Source organism: Babylonia areolata, chromosome 32 (assembly GCF_041734735.1).
Source record: "Babylonia areolata isolate BAREFJ2019XMU chromosome 32, ASM4173473v1, whole genome shotgun sequence".
Lineage (NCBI taxonomy): Eukaryota > Metazoa > Mollusca > Gastropoda > Neogastropoda > Buccinidae > Babylonia > Babylonia areolata.
The window spans coordinates 22124250-22139236 of NC_134907.1; the positions used below are offsets into that span (position 1 = coordinate 22124250).

Consider the following 14987-nt stretch of genomic DNA (forward strand, 5'->3'; position numbering starts at 1 on the left):
TACCTAAATATAGGCCTACTTACATATTAGACTTATGTAAACGAGGTCTATCTAAATGTCACACTGATGTAAACGAGGCCTATCTAAATGCAGGCATGAGATTGGGAAATTGTGATTGAGTCTGAAAGGTGGGGGCCTGGGGGGGTCCATGGGGCAACGCCCCTGGTGGGGGTCTGGGGGCAAAGCCCCCTGAAGCTGAAGGTTATTCTCAGTTTCAAACCACAAAATCTGCACTTGCGGGCCACCAATGCTGCTGAGGTATTCCAACCCACAGAAGGCAAAAAATCAGTAAAATGTCACACTGGTGTAAATGAGGCTATGTAAACGAGGCTATCTAAATGTCACACTGATGTAAACGAGGCTATCTAAATGTCACACTGATGTAAACGAGGCTATTAAATGTCACACTGATGTAAATGAGGCCTGTCTAAATGTCACACTGATGTAAACGAGGCCTGTCTAAATGTCACACTGATGTAAACGAGGCTATCAAACTGTCAGACGAGGTGCGTCTAAATATAGCATTGCTTTAAACAAATTGTTTGTATTTAATCTGTTAACTAAATATATTGACCACTGATGTCAAACTGGTGCAGACGTTGCCTGTCAAACCGATAGGCCTGGTATGCATCAGTTTTGACAAACTGCAGTATGATATTATGACTCCAAAAATCTTATTTGGGTATACTGGGCTTCATCTAACAAGTTTACTGTATCATAATATTGCACCAGGAGGCTTACAGATAAATGAATAAATAAGTATATATATATATATATATATATATATATATATATATATATGTGTGTGTGTGTGTGTGTGTGTGTGTGTGTGTGTGTGTGTGTTTTAAACAGGGTTGTCAAGACCGCACGCAATGCCACAGCGTCCAAAGTGCCAACGAAAACAGACTGTGCGACAGCTCCCCCTCTGAGTGTGCCTACTGCTGCGAAGAGGATCTGTGCAATGACGCAAATCGTGCAGTGACGTCATATTTCAGCCTCACCTTTTTCGTCATATCTAGCTTGTTGCTAACCAGAATTACGTACCTGCCCGCGATGTAAATGTCAACGTCACTGTGTAATGACGCTATCGTACAGTGACGTTGTTCTTCTGACTCAACTTTTCCGTTATTTCGTGCTGGTTGATAACTCCAATTACGTGACTGCTGCCGCTGTAAATTTCACTGCAGTTAATTTGTTCAAGTCAGTGGCAAGATAATGAATTTATGCACTTGTACAGTGTGTGTGTGTGTATGTGTGTGTGTGTGTGTGTGTGTGTGTGTGTGTGTGAAAGCAATTACTGTGAAAGGCCATTTTGTGTACATTTTGTTCGTACTGCCTTACCAGTGGTTGTCTGAGGATTTCATTGCAGTACCAGGCATGATATGTTACTATTATCATCATTAATTCTGTAGGAATCTCTCCTCTCCCCCACCCACCCCCTCTAACCCCCCTCATCCCCGTCCGTTTCACATGCACATTCACAGACAGACACACATGCATGCGCGCATACCTTTTTTTCTGTTTAATTTCTTTTCCGAAAGCAGAATTCACATGAATTATGTAAATACACACGTTACAAAGTAAGGTCAAATGTGGTATTTAGAAATAGGCCTAAGTGCTTCATTTTCACATCACACACACACACACACACACACACACACACACACAGAAATTACGACATTTTTTTTTTTATTCCCTTCAGCTAAGCAAGCAATAAAGGTGGGGAAACCGAATATCTCTTTGCCTATATACATACATGTAGCATCAGAAAACGACATAAATAAACATTATCCTCATAGTTTTTAATAAGCATTGTGGCCAGCGTATCAACAAGTGATACATTGTTCATATCAGCTCACTCAAAACAATCCACTCACTCGCTCGAACCCACTGTCCCCACCCTCCCTGCTCCTGCAGCTGACCCAGCGACCCTCCCTCCCACACGATTCACAGCGAACACAACAAAACAAGACACAAATAAACAAAGGGGGACACAACAAAACAGCTGGTTTCCGATCCCGTAGTCTTGTGGACCGTTGGGGCGCCACAGCTGATCTGGCAACCAGCATCCTCCAATTCTCTCGGTTTTCTGACCTCCTGATTGTATCGCTCAACCTCAAGCCCGTCCATTCTGGGATGTTGTCCTCCCATCTCTTCCTCTGTCTGCCTCTCCTTCTCCCTCCTTGCACTGTGCCCTGCAGGAATGTCTTGGCAAGCCCTGATGATCTCATGACATGGCCATACCATTTGAGCTTGCGTCTCTTGACCAAGGTCAACAGGTCTTCGTAGGGCCCAATGACTTGCCTGATTCAGTTTCGAACTTCTTCGTTCGTGATATCATCTTTGTAGGAGATGCCCAGGAGTATTCGAAAGCATCTCATCTCAGTGGACTGTATTCTCTTTTCTATTTCAGCTGTTAAGATCCACGATTCACATGCATACAAGAGTATTGATGTCACCACAAACACACACACGTTCAATATAATATCTAATATCACTTACAGTGAAAAGACGTTAAAGTAAAGAACGAACGAACGAACGTTCAAACATTCGCCACCACCACAAGATCCTCTAATCACGAAACAGATTGGAGGAAAGAGTGAAATATTGAACAGGCGAGAATCAATCTAGATGGAATAGGTAAGTAGGCCTGCTGTTCTAGATGTGATGAGAGTTTGGATTTTGGTTTTGTTGGGCAGTCCGAGAGAGTTTGCGTTCAACACGGTTTAGATTTTAGTTTTGTTGGGCAGTCCTGATAATTAATTATGATCCTGTGCGTTCAGCTGGTCTAACACTACAGCAACAGTGTAAAAAATTATTAATGTCAATGTATCCTGTGCGTGCGTGCGTATGTGTGTGTGTGTGTGTGCGTGCGCGCGCGCGCGCGTGAGCGTGTGTATCACTGTGTGCATGCGTTCGTGCATGCCCATGCGTGTGTTTGTGATGTAAAATAAAAGTAAATAATTAGTTGTAGTCAATCATTTTGACAAAGTCCTCTTACGGAATGCTTAATGATGATTCTGTGTGTGTGTGTGTGTGTGTGTGTGTGCCGTGTGTGTGTGCTTGAGCGTGTTCGTGAATCTGGTCGTAACTCCGTCCAAATTAAAGTTTTGTTGTTTTATTTTGTTGTTGTTGTTGTTGTTGTTGTCTCTGTGTGTGTGCGTGTGTGTGTGCGTGCGTGCGTGTGTGTGTGTGTGTGTGTGTGTGTGTGTGCTTGGACGTGTTCGTCAATATCTGGTCGTAGCTCCGTCCAAATGAAAGTTTTGATTTTGGGGTTTTTGTTGTTGTTGTCTCTGTGTGTGTGTGTGTGTGTGTGTGTGTGTGTTAGAGAGAGAGGTCGGGTGGGGGAGAGCAGCAGAGTACGCGAAAGAGGACTTGGCAGGAAGGCGAAACGAGAGTCCTACACAAGAGGTCGCTGAGAGTGACGGCAACATGATCCAACAGGTCGCTGAAGGTGACGGCAACATGATCCAACAGGTCGCTGAAGGTGACGGCAACATGATCCAACAGACCGCTGAGGGTGACGGCAACATGATCCAACAGAAACAGACCGCTGAGAGTGACGGCAACATGATCCAACAGGTCGCTGAAGGTGACGGCAACACGATCCAACAGAAACAGACCGCTGAGGGTGACGGCAACATGATCCAACAGACCGCTGAGGGTGACGGCAACACGATCCAACAGAAACAGACCGCTGAGGGTGACGGCAACATGATCCAACAGAAACAGACCGCTGAGGGTGACGGCAACACGATCCAACAGGTCGCTGAGGGTGACGGCAACACGATCCAACAGAAACAGACCGCTGAGGGTGACGGCAACATGATCCAACAGAAACAGACCTCTGAGGGTGACGGCAACACGATCCAACAGAAACAGACCGCTGAGGGTGACGGCAACACGATCCAACAGAAACAGACCGCTGAGGGTGACGGCAACATGATCCAACAGAAACAGACCGCTGAGGGTGACGGCAACACGATCCAACAGAAACAGACCGCTGAGGGTGACGGCAACATGATCCAACAGAAACAGACCGCTGAGGGTGACGGCAACATGATCCAACAGAAACAGGTCGCTGAGGGTGACGGCAACATGATCCAACAGAAACAGACCTCTGAGGGTGACGGCAACACGATCCAACAGAAACAGACCGCTGAGGGTGACGGCAACACGATCCAACAGAAACAGACCGCTGAGGGTGACGGCAACATGATCCAACAGAAACAGGCCAATCAGATCTGGTCCGGGTTGCACGAGGCCATCTTTGCAGCACTAAGTTTGCTTAGCGTTAAGAATGTTCCCCTAAATATACGGAGTTTATCGAGAAGTTAGGAACATTCTTAACGATGAGTAAAACTTTGTGCTGCTAAGTTCGCTCGTGCAACCCACCCGTCCATCCTAAAGAGAAGTCGGTACACAAAAACAAGTGACTGCACTTAGAGTGGACGCCGTGCTGACCACCGTTCATCAAGAGTTAACAGTCAACGGGTTTACATTCTGTGCAGATTGGGTGACAGGTGCGGGGGGTCACATGGTTTACATTCTATCCAGATTTGGTGACAGGTGGGGGGTCACATGGTTTACATTTTATGCAGATTGGGTGACAGGTGCGGGGGTCACATGGTTTACATTCTGTGCAGATTGGGTGACAGGTGTGAGGGGTCACATGGTTTACATTCTGTGCAGATTGGGTGACAGGTGCGGGGGTCACATGGTTTACATTCTGTGCAGATTGGGTGACAGGTGTGAGGGGTCACATGGTTTACATTCTGTGCAGATTGGGTGACAGGTGTGAGGGGTCACATGGTTTACATTCTGTGCAGATTGGGTGACAGGTGTGAGGGGTCACATGGTTTACATTCTGTGCAGATTGGGTGACAGGTGTGAGGGGTCACATGGTGTACATTCTGTGCAGATTGGGTGACAGGTGCGGGGGTCACATGGTTTACATTCCGTGCAGATTGGGTGACAGGTGTGAGGGGTCACATGGTTTACATTCTGTGCAGATTGGGTGACAGGTGTGAGGGGTCACATGGTTTACATTCTGTGCAGATTGGGTGACAGGTGCGGGGGTCACATGGTTTACATTCTGTGCAGATTGGGTGACAGGTGTGAGGGGTCACATGGTTTACATTCTGTGCAGATTGGGTGACAGGTGTGAGGGGTCACATGGTTTACATTCTGTGCAGATTGGGTGACAGGTGTGAGGGGTCACATGGTTTACATTCTGTGCAGATTGGGTGACAGGTGCGGGGGTCACATGGTTTACATTCTGTGCAGATTGGGTGACAGGTGCGGGGGGTCACATGGTTTACATTCTGTGCAGATTGGGTGACAGATGTGGGGGTCACATGGTTTACATTCTGTGCAGATTGGGTGACAGATGTGGGGGTCACATGAGTCACTTTCCTGAGTTTGATCTCCGTCGCACCTGGTGGGTTAGGGGCTGGAGATTTTTCCCATCTCCCAGGTCATCATATGTGTTGACATGCTGGTGCCCGACTCCACCTCGTGTGTGTACGCATGCAGACCTGCTAGTGCCTGAACCCCCTTCGTGTGTGTACACACGCAGACCTGCTGAACCCCCTTCGTGTGTGTACACACGCAGACCTGCTAGTGCCTGAACCCCCTTCGTGTGTGTACACACGCAGACCTGCTAGTGCCTGAACCCCCTTCGTGTGTGTACACACGCAGACCTGCTAGTGCCTGAACCCCCTTCATGTGTGTACACACGCAGACCTGCTAGTGCCTGAACCCTCTTCGTGTGTGTACACACGCAGACCTGCTAGTGCCTGAACCCCCTTCGTGTGTGTACACACGCAGACCTGCTAGTGCCTGAACCCCCTTCATGTGTGTACACACGCAGACCTGCTAGTGCCTGAACCCTCTTCGTGTGTGTACACACGCAGACCTGCTAGTGCCTGAACCCCCTTCGTGTGTGTACACACGCAGACTTGCTGAACCCCCTTCGTGTGTGTACACACGCAGACTTGCTGAACCCCCTTCATGTGTGTACGCACACAGACCTGCTAGTGCCTGAACCCCCTTCATGTGTGTACACACGCAGACCTGCTAGTGCCTGAACCCTCTTCGTGTGTGTACACACGCAGACCTGCTAGTGCCTGAACCCCCTTCGTGTGTGTACACACGCAGACTTGCTGAACCCCCTTCGTGTGTGTACACACGCAGACTTGCTGAACCCCCTTCATGTGTGTACGCACGCAGACCTGCTAGTGCCTGAACCCTCTTCGTGTGTGTACACACACAGACCTGCTAGTGCCTGAACCCCCTTCATGTGTGTACGCACACAGACCTGCTAGTGCCTGAACCCCTTTTGTGTGTGTATCTGTATGCATGCAGACTTGCTTGCGCCTGAACCCCCTTCGTGTGTGTACACACGCAGACCTGCTGAACCCCCTTCATGTGTGTACGCACACAGACCTGCTAGTGCCTGAACCCCTTTTGTGTGTGTATCTGTATGCATGCAGACTTGCTTGCGCCTGAACCCCCTTCGTGTGTGTACACACGCAGACTTGCTGAACCACCTTCGTGTGTGTACGCACGCAGACTTGCTAGTGCCTGAACCCCCTTTGTGTGTATACACTCGCAGAAGATGAAAATATGCACATTAAAGATCCTGTAATCCATGTCAGCATTCTACAGTGTGTGCATGATTATAACGTGACTGAATGGCACAGGAAACGAATGATGTGTATCCAAATGGTAGCTGTCAGTTGGCTCTACTCAGGTAGGCAGCCTGTTGTGCCAAAGACTTGGTGTTCGAAATGCGCTTAGAGCTTGGTCTCTGACTGAGGATAGGTGCTGTATAAGTGTCCATATCACCACCACCACCACCACCATCATCATCATCATCTTCATCATCATCATCATCATCATCATCAAACCAATCAAACACCTCAATAGATTTACCTCAACAGACAGCGAGAGAAAAGTGGGGAAAAAATCAACAAAACCAGAAACTGAAAACAACCAGTCTTTTCTTCTCGTTACAGTGAGAATGATAAAAACAAAAAACAAACAAAAACACACAAAGCAGCATTATACTAACAATTTCAATTCTATCCCCTGTCTCACAGTCATACATTCGTGTTTTGTTACAGGAAGGAACGCTTATTCACCCATTACTTCCAACAGAAAATGATGGATAAAAAGAAAAGAAACAAACAAAATACTGCAAATTACTAGAAGAAAATAAGAACAGTTCAAGTCATAGTACACACAGGAACTTGACCTCCGTTCTCATTGCAAGCTAACTGCAGGTTCTCTGCAGGAAAAACAAAACATTTCCAACACACCAAGACATGCACAGTAACTCCTGTCAACACACTAAGCGCCCGTTCTTAACGAACTTATATATTAATCATCTAATAATGGCAATCATTTATATTTGTATGATGTTCCCAATGCCATTAATTCACTTCACTTTACTGAATGAAGATTCACTGTTAGCCACGTGAAATTTGGCCAAGCAGTGCAAACCGATAGGCCTAGTTTGCATCAGTTTGACATGGTACAGTATATGACACCAAATGAAGATATCCCCCCCTCCTCTCTCTCTCTCTCTCTATATATATATAATTATACAGACAGAGAGACAGATGAATATAATCTACATAAATGACAATAATAAACACTGTAATAAAATGCAGGCTTATATAGCACAGTACTCCATCTCAGATATGGCTCACCATGCTTTACTATAAAATATACAAATTTAGGACTAAGTGAGGTAAAATATGTACAAAGTCAACATATGACACTGGCTAAAATATACATATGTAAGACTAAGTGAGATAAAAATATGTAAATCAACACAACAGAGCACAAATACTTGCAATGGACATCATTCATTATGTAAATATTCTACCAAAATGATCCTTCTCTGTGCATCGTCTGTTAGGCTTTCAGTCCACTGGAAATAAACAACATTTGCTTAAACTGACATTGCACTATGGGAAATTAGGCTTTCAGTCCACTGGAAATAAACAACATTTGCTTAAACAGACATTGCACTATGGGAAATTAGGCTTTTAGTCCACTGGAAATTAACAACATTTGTTTAAATAGACATTGCACTATGGGAAATTAGGCTTTTAGTCCACTGGAAATTAACAACATTTGTTTAAATAGACATTGTACCATGGGAAAACACTAAAGACAGATTCAATAAAGATGTTTTTCCGTTTTCTTTTTTCGAAAGCAATTTCTGAACACTCTGATACTGAGGTAAAAAAATGATGTCCTCAACAAAATCAATTATTCCACTTTTTTTTTTCTTCTTAAACTTTGACATTGTCTGTACATCTGGACTAGCGAGTTGTACTTCCTCTGACAACTGAGCAATCAAGAGGCCACACTGTGGTGTTCTACACAGGTCAAAAGGTATGCTGTGAACTTGCTGTTTGAACTGATCTTCCATCATCAAAACTGTATTTTAAAAAAAATCATGTATAATGTGAGACTTTGACACTCACACCCTACTCCTGAAACACACACACAATCCCATAAGCACAAATAAGTTGGGTTTTTTTTTTTTTTTTTTTTTTTTTTTTTTTAGTTATAAGTCAAACCAAGACTGTTTTGTAATGCTTTTTCCACTTCTTGAAGGTTAACCAAGACACGGAGGCCTGGATTTAATATTCTCTCCCCCCCCCCCTCTCTCTCTCTATATATATATAATTTATCATTCTCTCTCTATACACAGACACACAAACACACACATATATATATAATTTATTATTCTCTCTCTCCCTACACACACACATATATATATACATGTATAAATTATTATTCTCTCTCTCTATATATATAAAATTTATTTTTTCTATATTATATATGTATATACATATACACATATATATATACACATTTACATAGATGTGTGTGTGTATTGCCCTCATTTCTGTCATTCGTGCCGCATTTGGCAGGCTTCCAGAGCCTAACCAACACAGTGCCATTGGGTCTAAACCCAGACCAGGCATATTTCCCCCTGTTTATAATGCTGACTTTCCCCCCCTTTTTTTTCATAAATGGATTTAAGCTTTCCCAATACTGTCTGGAACTTTTAATTGGGCTTGGCCAGAAAATCACAGATTATCACTTGATACACACCCAGTATTTACTGCCAGCTGTCGACACATTAACACACTGTAGATACATATACATAGCACCCAAGATGTACACTCATTAAATAATTCTACAGATATTCACGTGCAGATTATGATGCAACGCATCCAAAACAAGCACAGCCAGGCAAAACAATTTCTAGTGACATGAAAAGGATCACCACATGAGGACAAACTATCTAACTTGTTAGATCATTTCGTGGAATTTCTCAAACTATGTGCTCTCTCTCTCTCTCTGTTTCTCTCTCTCTTTCTTCTTCTTCTTCTCACTGCTAGCAATGCCCAGTTCTGTCTATTACTTGATTTTTAAAAGCATGTAATTATAGGATAAAAATAACACAAAGAATAAAATGCATTTGTAACACACACACACATTATATATCATTAATACATTATGTCTCTGCTACCATATCCTTGAAAAACAGCCAAACAAACTCTAACCGCTATAGATAGCTAACTGAACTGCAAGCTACAGCAGTCACAAACCAGCACAGGTTGCACACAAATTGATGCGAAATGTTTGACAGCAGCACGACCCTGCTTACTACTCAGGCCTTGAGTGCCTGCATATCTATTTGTGTACCTATCAGAGTGGATTTCTTTTACAGAACTGTGCCAGAATGGACAACACTTTTGTTACCATGGGATCTTTTTCAGTGAATGTGTTGCACATGGGACCTCGGTTTAACGTCTCATCCAAATGACTAGATGCGCGCTCAGTTTCATGTTCAAGTAAAACTTCGGAGAAAGGGCGAGAGTAGGATTCGAACCCAGACCCTCACAGACACTGCATCGGCAGGTAACTGTCTTAGCCATTCTGCCACCTTGCACCTCAGTGGATCACTTGACAACCCCCCCCCCCCACACACACACACCATCCCCCCCAACAGAGTCAGTTTAGGAACATCATACTTTCATACGATAATGGGATGGGCGTGGGTATTTGTTCAAAATATCAAGGAGCTGTAGCATTTCTTGATGCACCTTCACACACAGAAATCTGTTGTGACAAAAAACAAACAACTAAGTAATATAAAACCACACAAACAAATCACGTCTAACTGGTGCAAAATTTCAGACATCATCAAAATTCATACTGATGAAGACCCAAGTCGGTCAATCACCCATTTTCTGTTCTTCAGAAGAGAGAGAGAGAAGAAACTGAAGTCCCTTGAGTCGCATGCACTTTGTACATGTAAAAGAACCCACGGCAACAAGAGAGTTGTCCCTGACAACAATTGTGTAGAAAAGAAATCCACTTTGACAGGAAAACAAATATACTTGCACACAAAAAGATCAAAAAAAAAAAAAAAAAGGGTGGCACTGCACTGTCGTGAAGTGTTGTTCCCGGCGAGAATAGCCCCAATGACGTCAAAAGTAGTAATACATGACACTGTCGTGAAGTGTTGTTCCCAGGGAGAATAGCCCCAATGATGTCAAAAGTAATACTACAAGACAATATGAATAAATAATACAATATGAAAGAAAGGACAGTGGGATTGACATAGCTCTTTAAACATTACCAATAAACAATTAAAAAAAATGACAGTACACGTACAGTTTTAAGCTTGTTGATTTTATTTTGTCTCTGCTTGTAATTCTTATGATCTGTTGAACAATAAAAGATTGTTTAAAACAAGGAAAAAAAATGGAGAAAGAGAAAACACAAGCCAAAATACAGACTGTAAAAGCGAAAAAAATGGAGAGAGAGAGAGAAAACAACAAGCCAAAATACAGACTGTAAAAGCGAGGAAAAAAATGGAGAGAGAGAGAGAGAAAACAAGCCAAAATACAGACTGTAAAAGCGAAAAAAATGGAGAGAGAGAGAGAAAGAAAACAACAAGCCAAAATACAGACTGTAAAAGCGAAAAAAATGGAGAGAGAGGGAGAAAGAAAACAACAAGCCAAAATACAGACTGTAAAAGCGAAAAAAATGGAGAGGGAGAGAGAAAAAACAAGCCAAAATACAGACTGTTACAGCAATCAATAATTAGTGATGGTGATGAAGAGGACTGTGGAAACACCCTCAGGAGCCAAGGAAGTTGTCAACAAGCCGTGGAACTTGAGGGTGACTTGTGACCTCAGGGCTGGAACTGCAGACATGTGGACAGTGAGTGGGTGTTGGAACGGTGATGCTTCCGAAGCAGATGCTGAGGTCTCCTGCCTTGCCCTGGCATCGGTGGATTGCACATATGCCAGTTGGTTTCAGAGGTGAGGTGGGTCAAATCTTCACTGCCGCTGTGCACTGGTGGGTGTTCCCTGCAAGTGGACTGCGGCTGGGACACTACTATGCTATGGACTGTCTTCAGCGCCAAGTTTCTGTGTGAAATCACTCCCAAGTGCCAGACATTTCAGATACCATGATCTTAGAAGCAGGCTTCAGTTCATGCCCAAACAACACAATGGACTTGTTCCCTTCAAACTGGGTCAGGGAGCAAAGGTTAGTCATTGCTCTTGTTGGCGGGAAAACTAGCTGCAGCTGTCAAGCTGTGTGACCATCTGAAAAACGTTCCATTTAACATGACACCTGGATGTCGACTGAACTATGGCGGTGCGCTGTTGAGTCACCTATGGTTGCCTATGGTGGTGAAAAAGTTTCTTCGTCCTGGTATTGCTGCGTTGGCCAGGCTTTCCTATACCACCATGCTTTGAACCGTCCTTTTTGACTCACTTGTGTAAACAAAGTGAGTCTATGTTTTAACCCGGTGTTCGGTTGTGTGTGTGTGTGTGTGTGTGTGTGTGTCCGTGGTAAACTTTAACATTGACATTTTCTCTGCAAATACTTTGTCAGTTGACACCAAATTAGGCATAAAAATAGAAAAAATTCAGTTCTTTTTAGTCATCTTGTTTATAACAATATTGCACCTCTGGGATGGGCAGGAAAAAAAAAAGCCTAATTATATGCAAACTGCATTTACTGTTATATCTATATTTTTTGTATTCTCTAAACTTGGCACTTTGATCTGATATTCAACCCAACAACAAGAGCAGTCATAATTATCATTTTTTTTGTTCAAACAGGAACTTCTTTTGCTAAGCATGGAAGTTTTATTTATTTTGCAAACGTTTTGGTGCAGATAGTAAAAAAGGGAAATTACTCTAATTAATGCTAGGGGACTTAATTTGCTTTAAACTGATCTTTCTCATCTTAAACATTACATTTTGAAACAAGAGAGGCAAGGCCTTCAAGACTCACTTGTGATGCACTTTTTTTTTTTTTAAATCCAAGCTTTTTATGTATTGAGTATAATTTCAAAATGTAATGTTTAAGATGAGAAAGATCAGTTTAAAGCAAACTAAGTCCCCCAGCATTAATTACAGAGTAATTTCCCTTATTTTACTGTCTGCACCAAAACGTTTGCAATAAACAAAACTTCCATGCTTAGCAAAAGAAGTTCCTGTTTGAACAAAAAATGATAATAATGACAGATCTTTTGTTGGGTTGAATATCAGATCAAAGTGCCAAGTTTAGAGAATACAAAAAATATAAATATAACAGTAAATGCATTATACTCAATACATAAAAAGCTTGGATTTTTTTAAAAAGTGTATCACAAGTGAGTCTTGAAGGCCTTGCCTCTCTTGTTCTAATTCATCCTGGTATTGCTGCGTTGGCCAAGTTTTCCAATACCACCATGCTTTGAATCGTCCTTTTTCTAATTCATCCTGGTTTTGCTGCATTGGCCGAGCTGCTCAGGCAGCTGGCAGGGTGTGCGAGAGCTGTCCAGCCACTGGTACAGAGTAACTTGCCCGCTGTGGCTGGATCTTGATGACCGAGGGCTGGATGCTCAGCAGACAGGCAGGATCTCCCGCTACAGGTTTCCCCCACCTCTACACTGCGTCCTGTCTGAGGCAGATTAGAGTGGAGTTCAACGACTGTCCCAATCTGATACAGATCAGAGTGGAGTTTTGGAGTTGAACGAACCACTTGCTTTCATTCTGAAGGTCAGCTTGTTTAGGGCTGTGGGGTTCTTGCTTCAGTCCAGTACCTTCATCTCTTCAGCTGATGCCACTCTGCCTTCACACACTCTCTGTTCCAATCTTCACACCAACAAAAGCCTGTTGTCTGCAGCTTTCTCTATCGTCTTCGCTGGCAGCTATTCTGGCATCTGAAATGTCACTTGCCTTTCTTCAGCTTTCTCTCATCTTCACCTGCAAGCAATTCTGGCATCTGAAACAATGTTGCCTGTCTGTCTTCAGCTTTCTCTCATCTTCACCAGCAAGCAATTCTGGCATCTGAAACGTCACCTTTCTTCAGCTTTCTCTCATCTTCACCAGCAAGCAATTCTGGCATCTGAAACGTCACTTACCTTTCTTCAGCTTTCTCTCATCTTCACCAGCAAGCAATTCTGGCTTCTGAAACGTCACTTACCTTTCTTCAGCTTTCTCTCATCTTCACCAGCAAGCAATTCTGGCTTCTGAAACGTCACTTACCTTTCTTCAGCTTTCTCTCATCTTCACCAGCAAGCAATTCTGGCATCTGAAATAATGTTGCTTGTCTTTCTTCAGCTTTCATCTTCACCAGCAAGCAATTCTGGCATCTGAAACGTCCCTTGCCTGCAAGCAGAGCCCTTCTTTACCATTAGCAAATTCTGGACTCCCGAAACATCATCAACACTACAACACCATCACCCCAATAACCCCTACACACATGAATAAAAAGAACAAAGCCAAAAAGAAAAGAAATGATCACTGAATCTCCCCCATCAGAAAGTCGCGAATGAGTTCCGGGGTGTCCGGGTCGAAGCCCACAATGTCCAGCATGTGCATGTCGTTGGGGTCAGCCACAGTGACGTTGTTGGTCTTCATGCCCACTACAATCAGCTTGGCTGAGGGCTTGTTCATGGCCTGCCGGTAGTGCAGCAGGGCATGGTAGGGGGGTATCTTGTGACAGTTGGTCTCTGAGTCTGTGTAGATGATGAAGGCATCGTACTCCTTGCGGTGTTTGAGGGCCCACGTTATGGGTTTGCTGCAGTCTGTAGACCCGAACCCCAACCGGTCTGTCTCCTCCACCAGCTGGCCCAGGGTCTTGTTGGGGTCACGGAAGATCTCCAGGGGGATCAGCCTGTGATGGAAACCCACGATGTCGCAGTGGGGCTCCGTCTGCCTCACACACACACACACACACACACACATGCACAAAGGGATGTAATTTGAGTTTAAAACAAAAGAGTTCTTCTTTTCTTTCTGATTTTGTTTTCCTTGTCATTTGAGTTGTGTTGTGTTGCGATGTGCTCTGGACTGTGTTGTGTTGTGTTGTTGTGTTGTGCTGTGCTGTGTTGTGCTGTGCTGTGTTATGCTATGCTGTGTTGTGATGCGTTGTATTCATTTACTCATATTTTGTATAATGTTCTATTCATCATGTTGCATTGTGCAGCGTTGTATTGTACTGTATTGTAAACATTTCCTCATCTTGTCGTCCATGGGCACGTTCATATGACAATAACAATGTAACAACAAAAACAACAACACTGACAACAACACCAACACCCACCCTCACGGTGACCAAGCACATGGCGGTGGACGCCTGATGCACGCTGATGTTCATGTTCATGTCCTCCATACAAAAGTTCATATAACAACAATGTAACAACAACAACAACAAAAACAACAACACTGACAACAACACCGACACCCACCCTCACGGTGACCAAGCACATGGCGGTGGACGCCTGATGAACACTGATGTTCATGTTCATGTCCTCCATATAAAAGTTCATATAACAACAATGTAACAACAACAACAACAAAAACAACAACACTGACAACAACACCGACACCCACCCTCACGGTGACCAAGCACATGGCGGTGGACGCCTGATGAACACTGATGTT

General features: G+C 43.8%; 2 protein-coding genes across 9 annotated transcripts in view; one reads left to right on the top strand and one right to left on the bottom strand.

Annotated features, from left to right (window-relative positions):
* Window positions 1-3133, top strand: part of LOC143276465 (uncharacterized) — a 15050-nt gene extending 11917 nt beyond the window's left edge. For all 3 annotated transcript variants that reach the window (XM_076580969.1, XM_076580971.1, XM_076580972.1), the window contains exon 4: window positions 853-3133. In XM_076580969.1, coding sequence (XP_076437084.1) covers window positions 853-1059 — 207 coding nt within the window. In that variant the 3' untranslated portion in view covers window positions 1060-3133. The remainder of the gene's footprint in view (window positions 1-852) is intronic.
* A 3854-nt stretch (window positions 3134-6987) lies between these two features.
* LOC143276716 (RNA-binding protein Ro60-like) overlaps window positions 6988-14987 on the bottom strand; it is a 52337-nt gene continuing 44337 nt past the window's right edge. For 4 of the 6 annotated variants that reach the window (XM_076581368.1, XM_076581367.1, XM_076581366.1 and 1 more), the window contains exon 12: window positions 6988-14255. In XM_076581368.1, coding sequence (XP_076437483.1) covers window positions 13842-14255 — 414 coding nt within the window. In that variant the 3' untranslated portion in view covers window positions 6988-13841. The remainder of the gene's footprint in view (window positions 14256-14987) is intronic. The other 2 variants (XR_013053608.1, XR_013053607.1) reach the window with 2 other exon arrangements.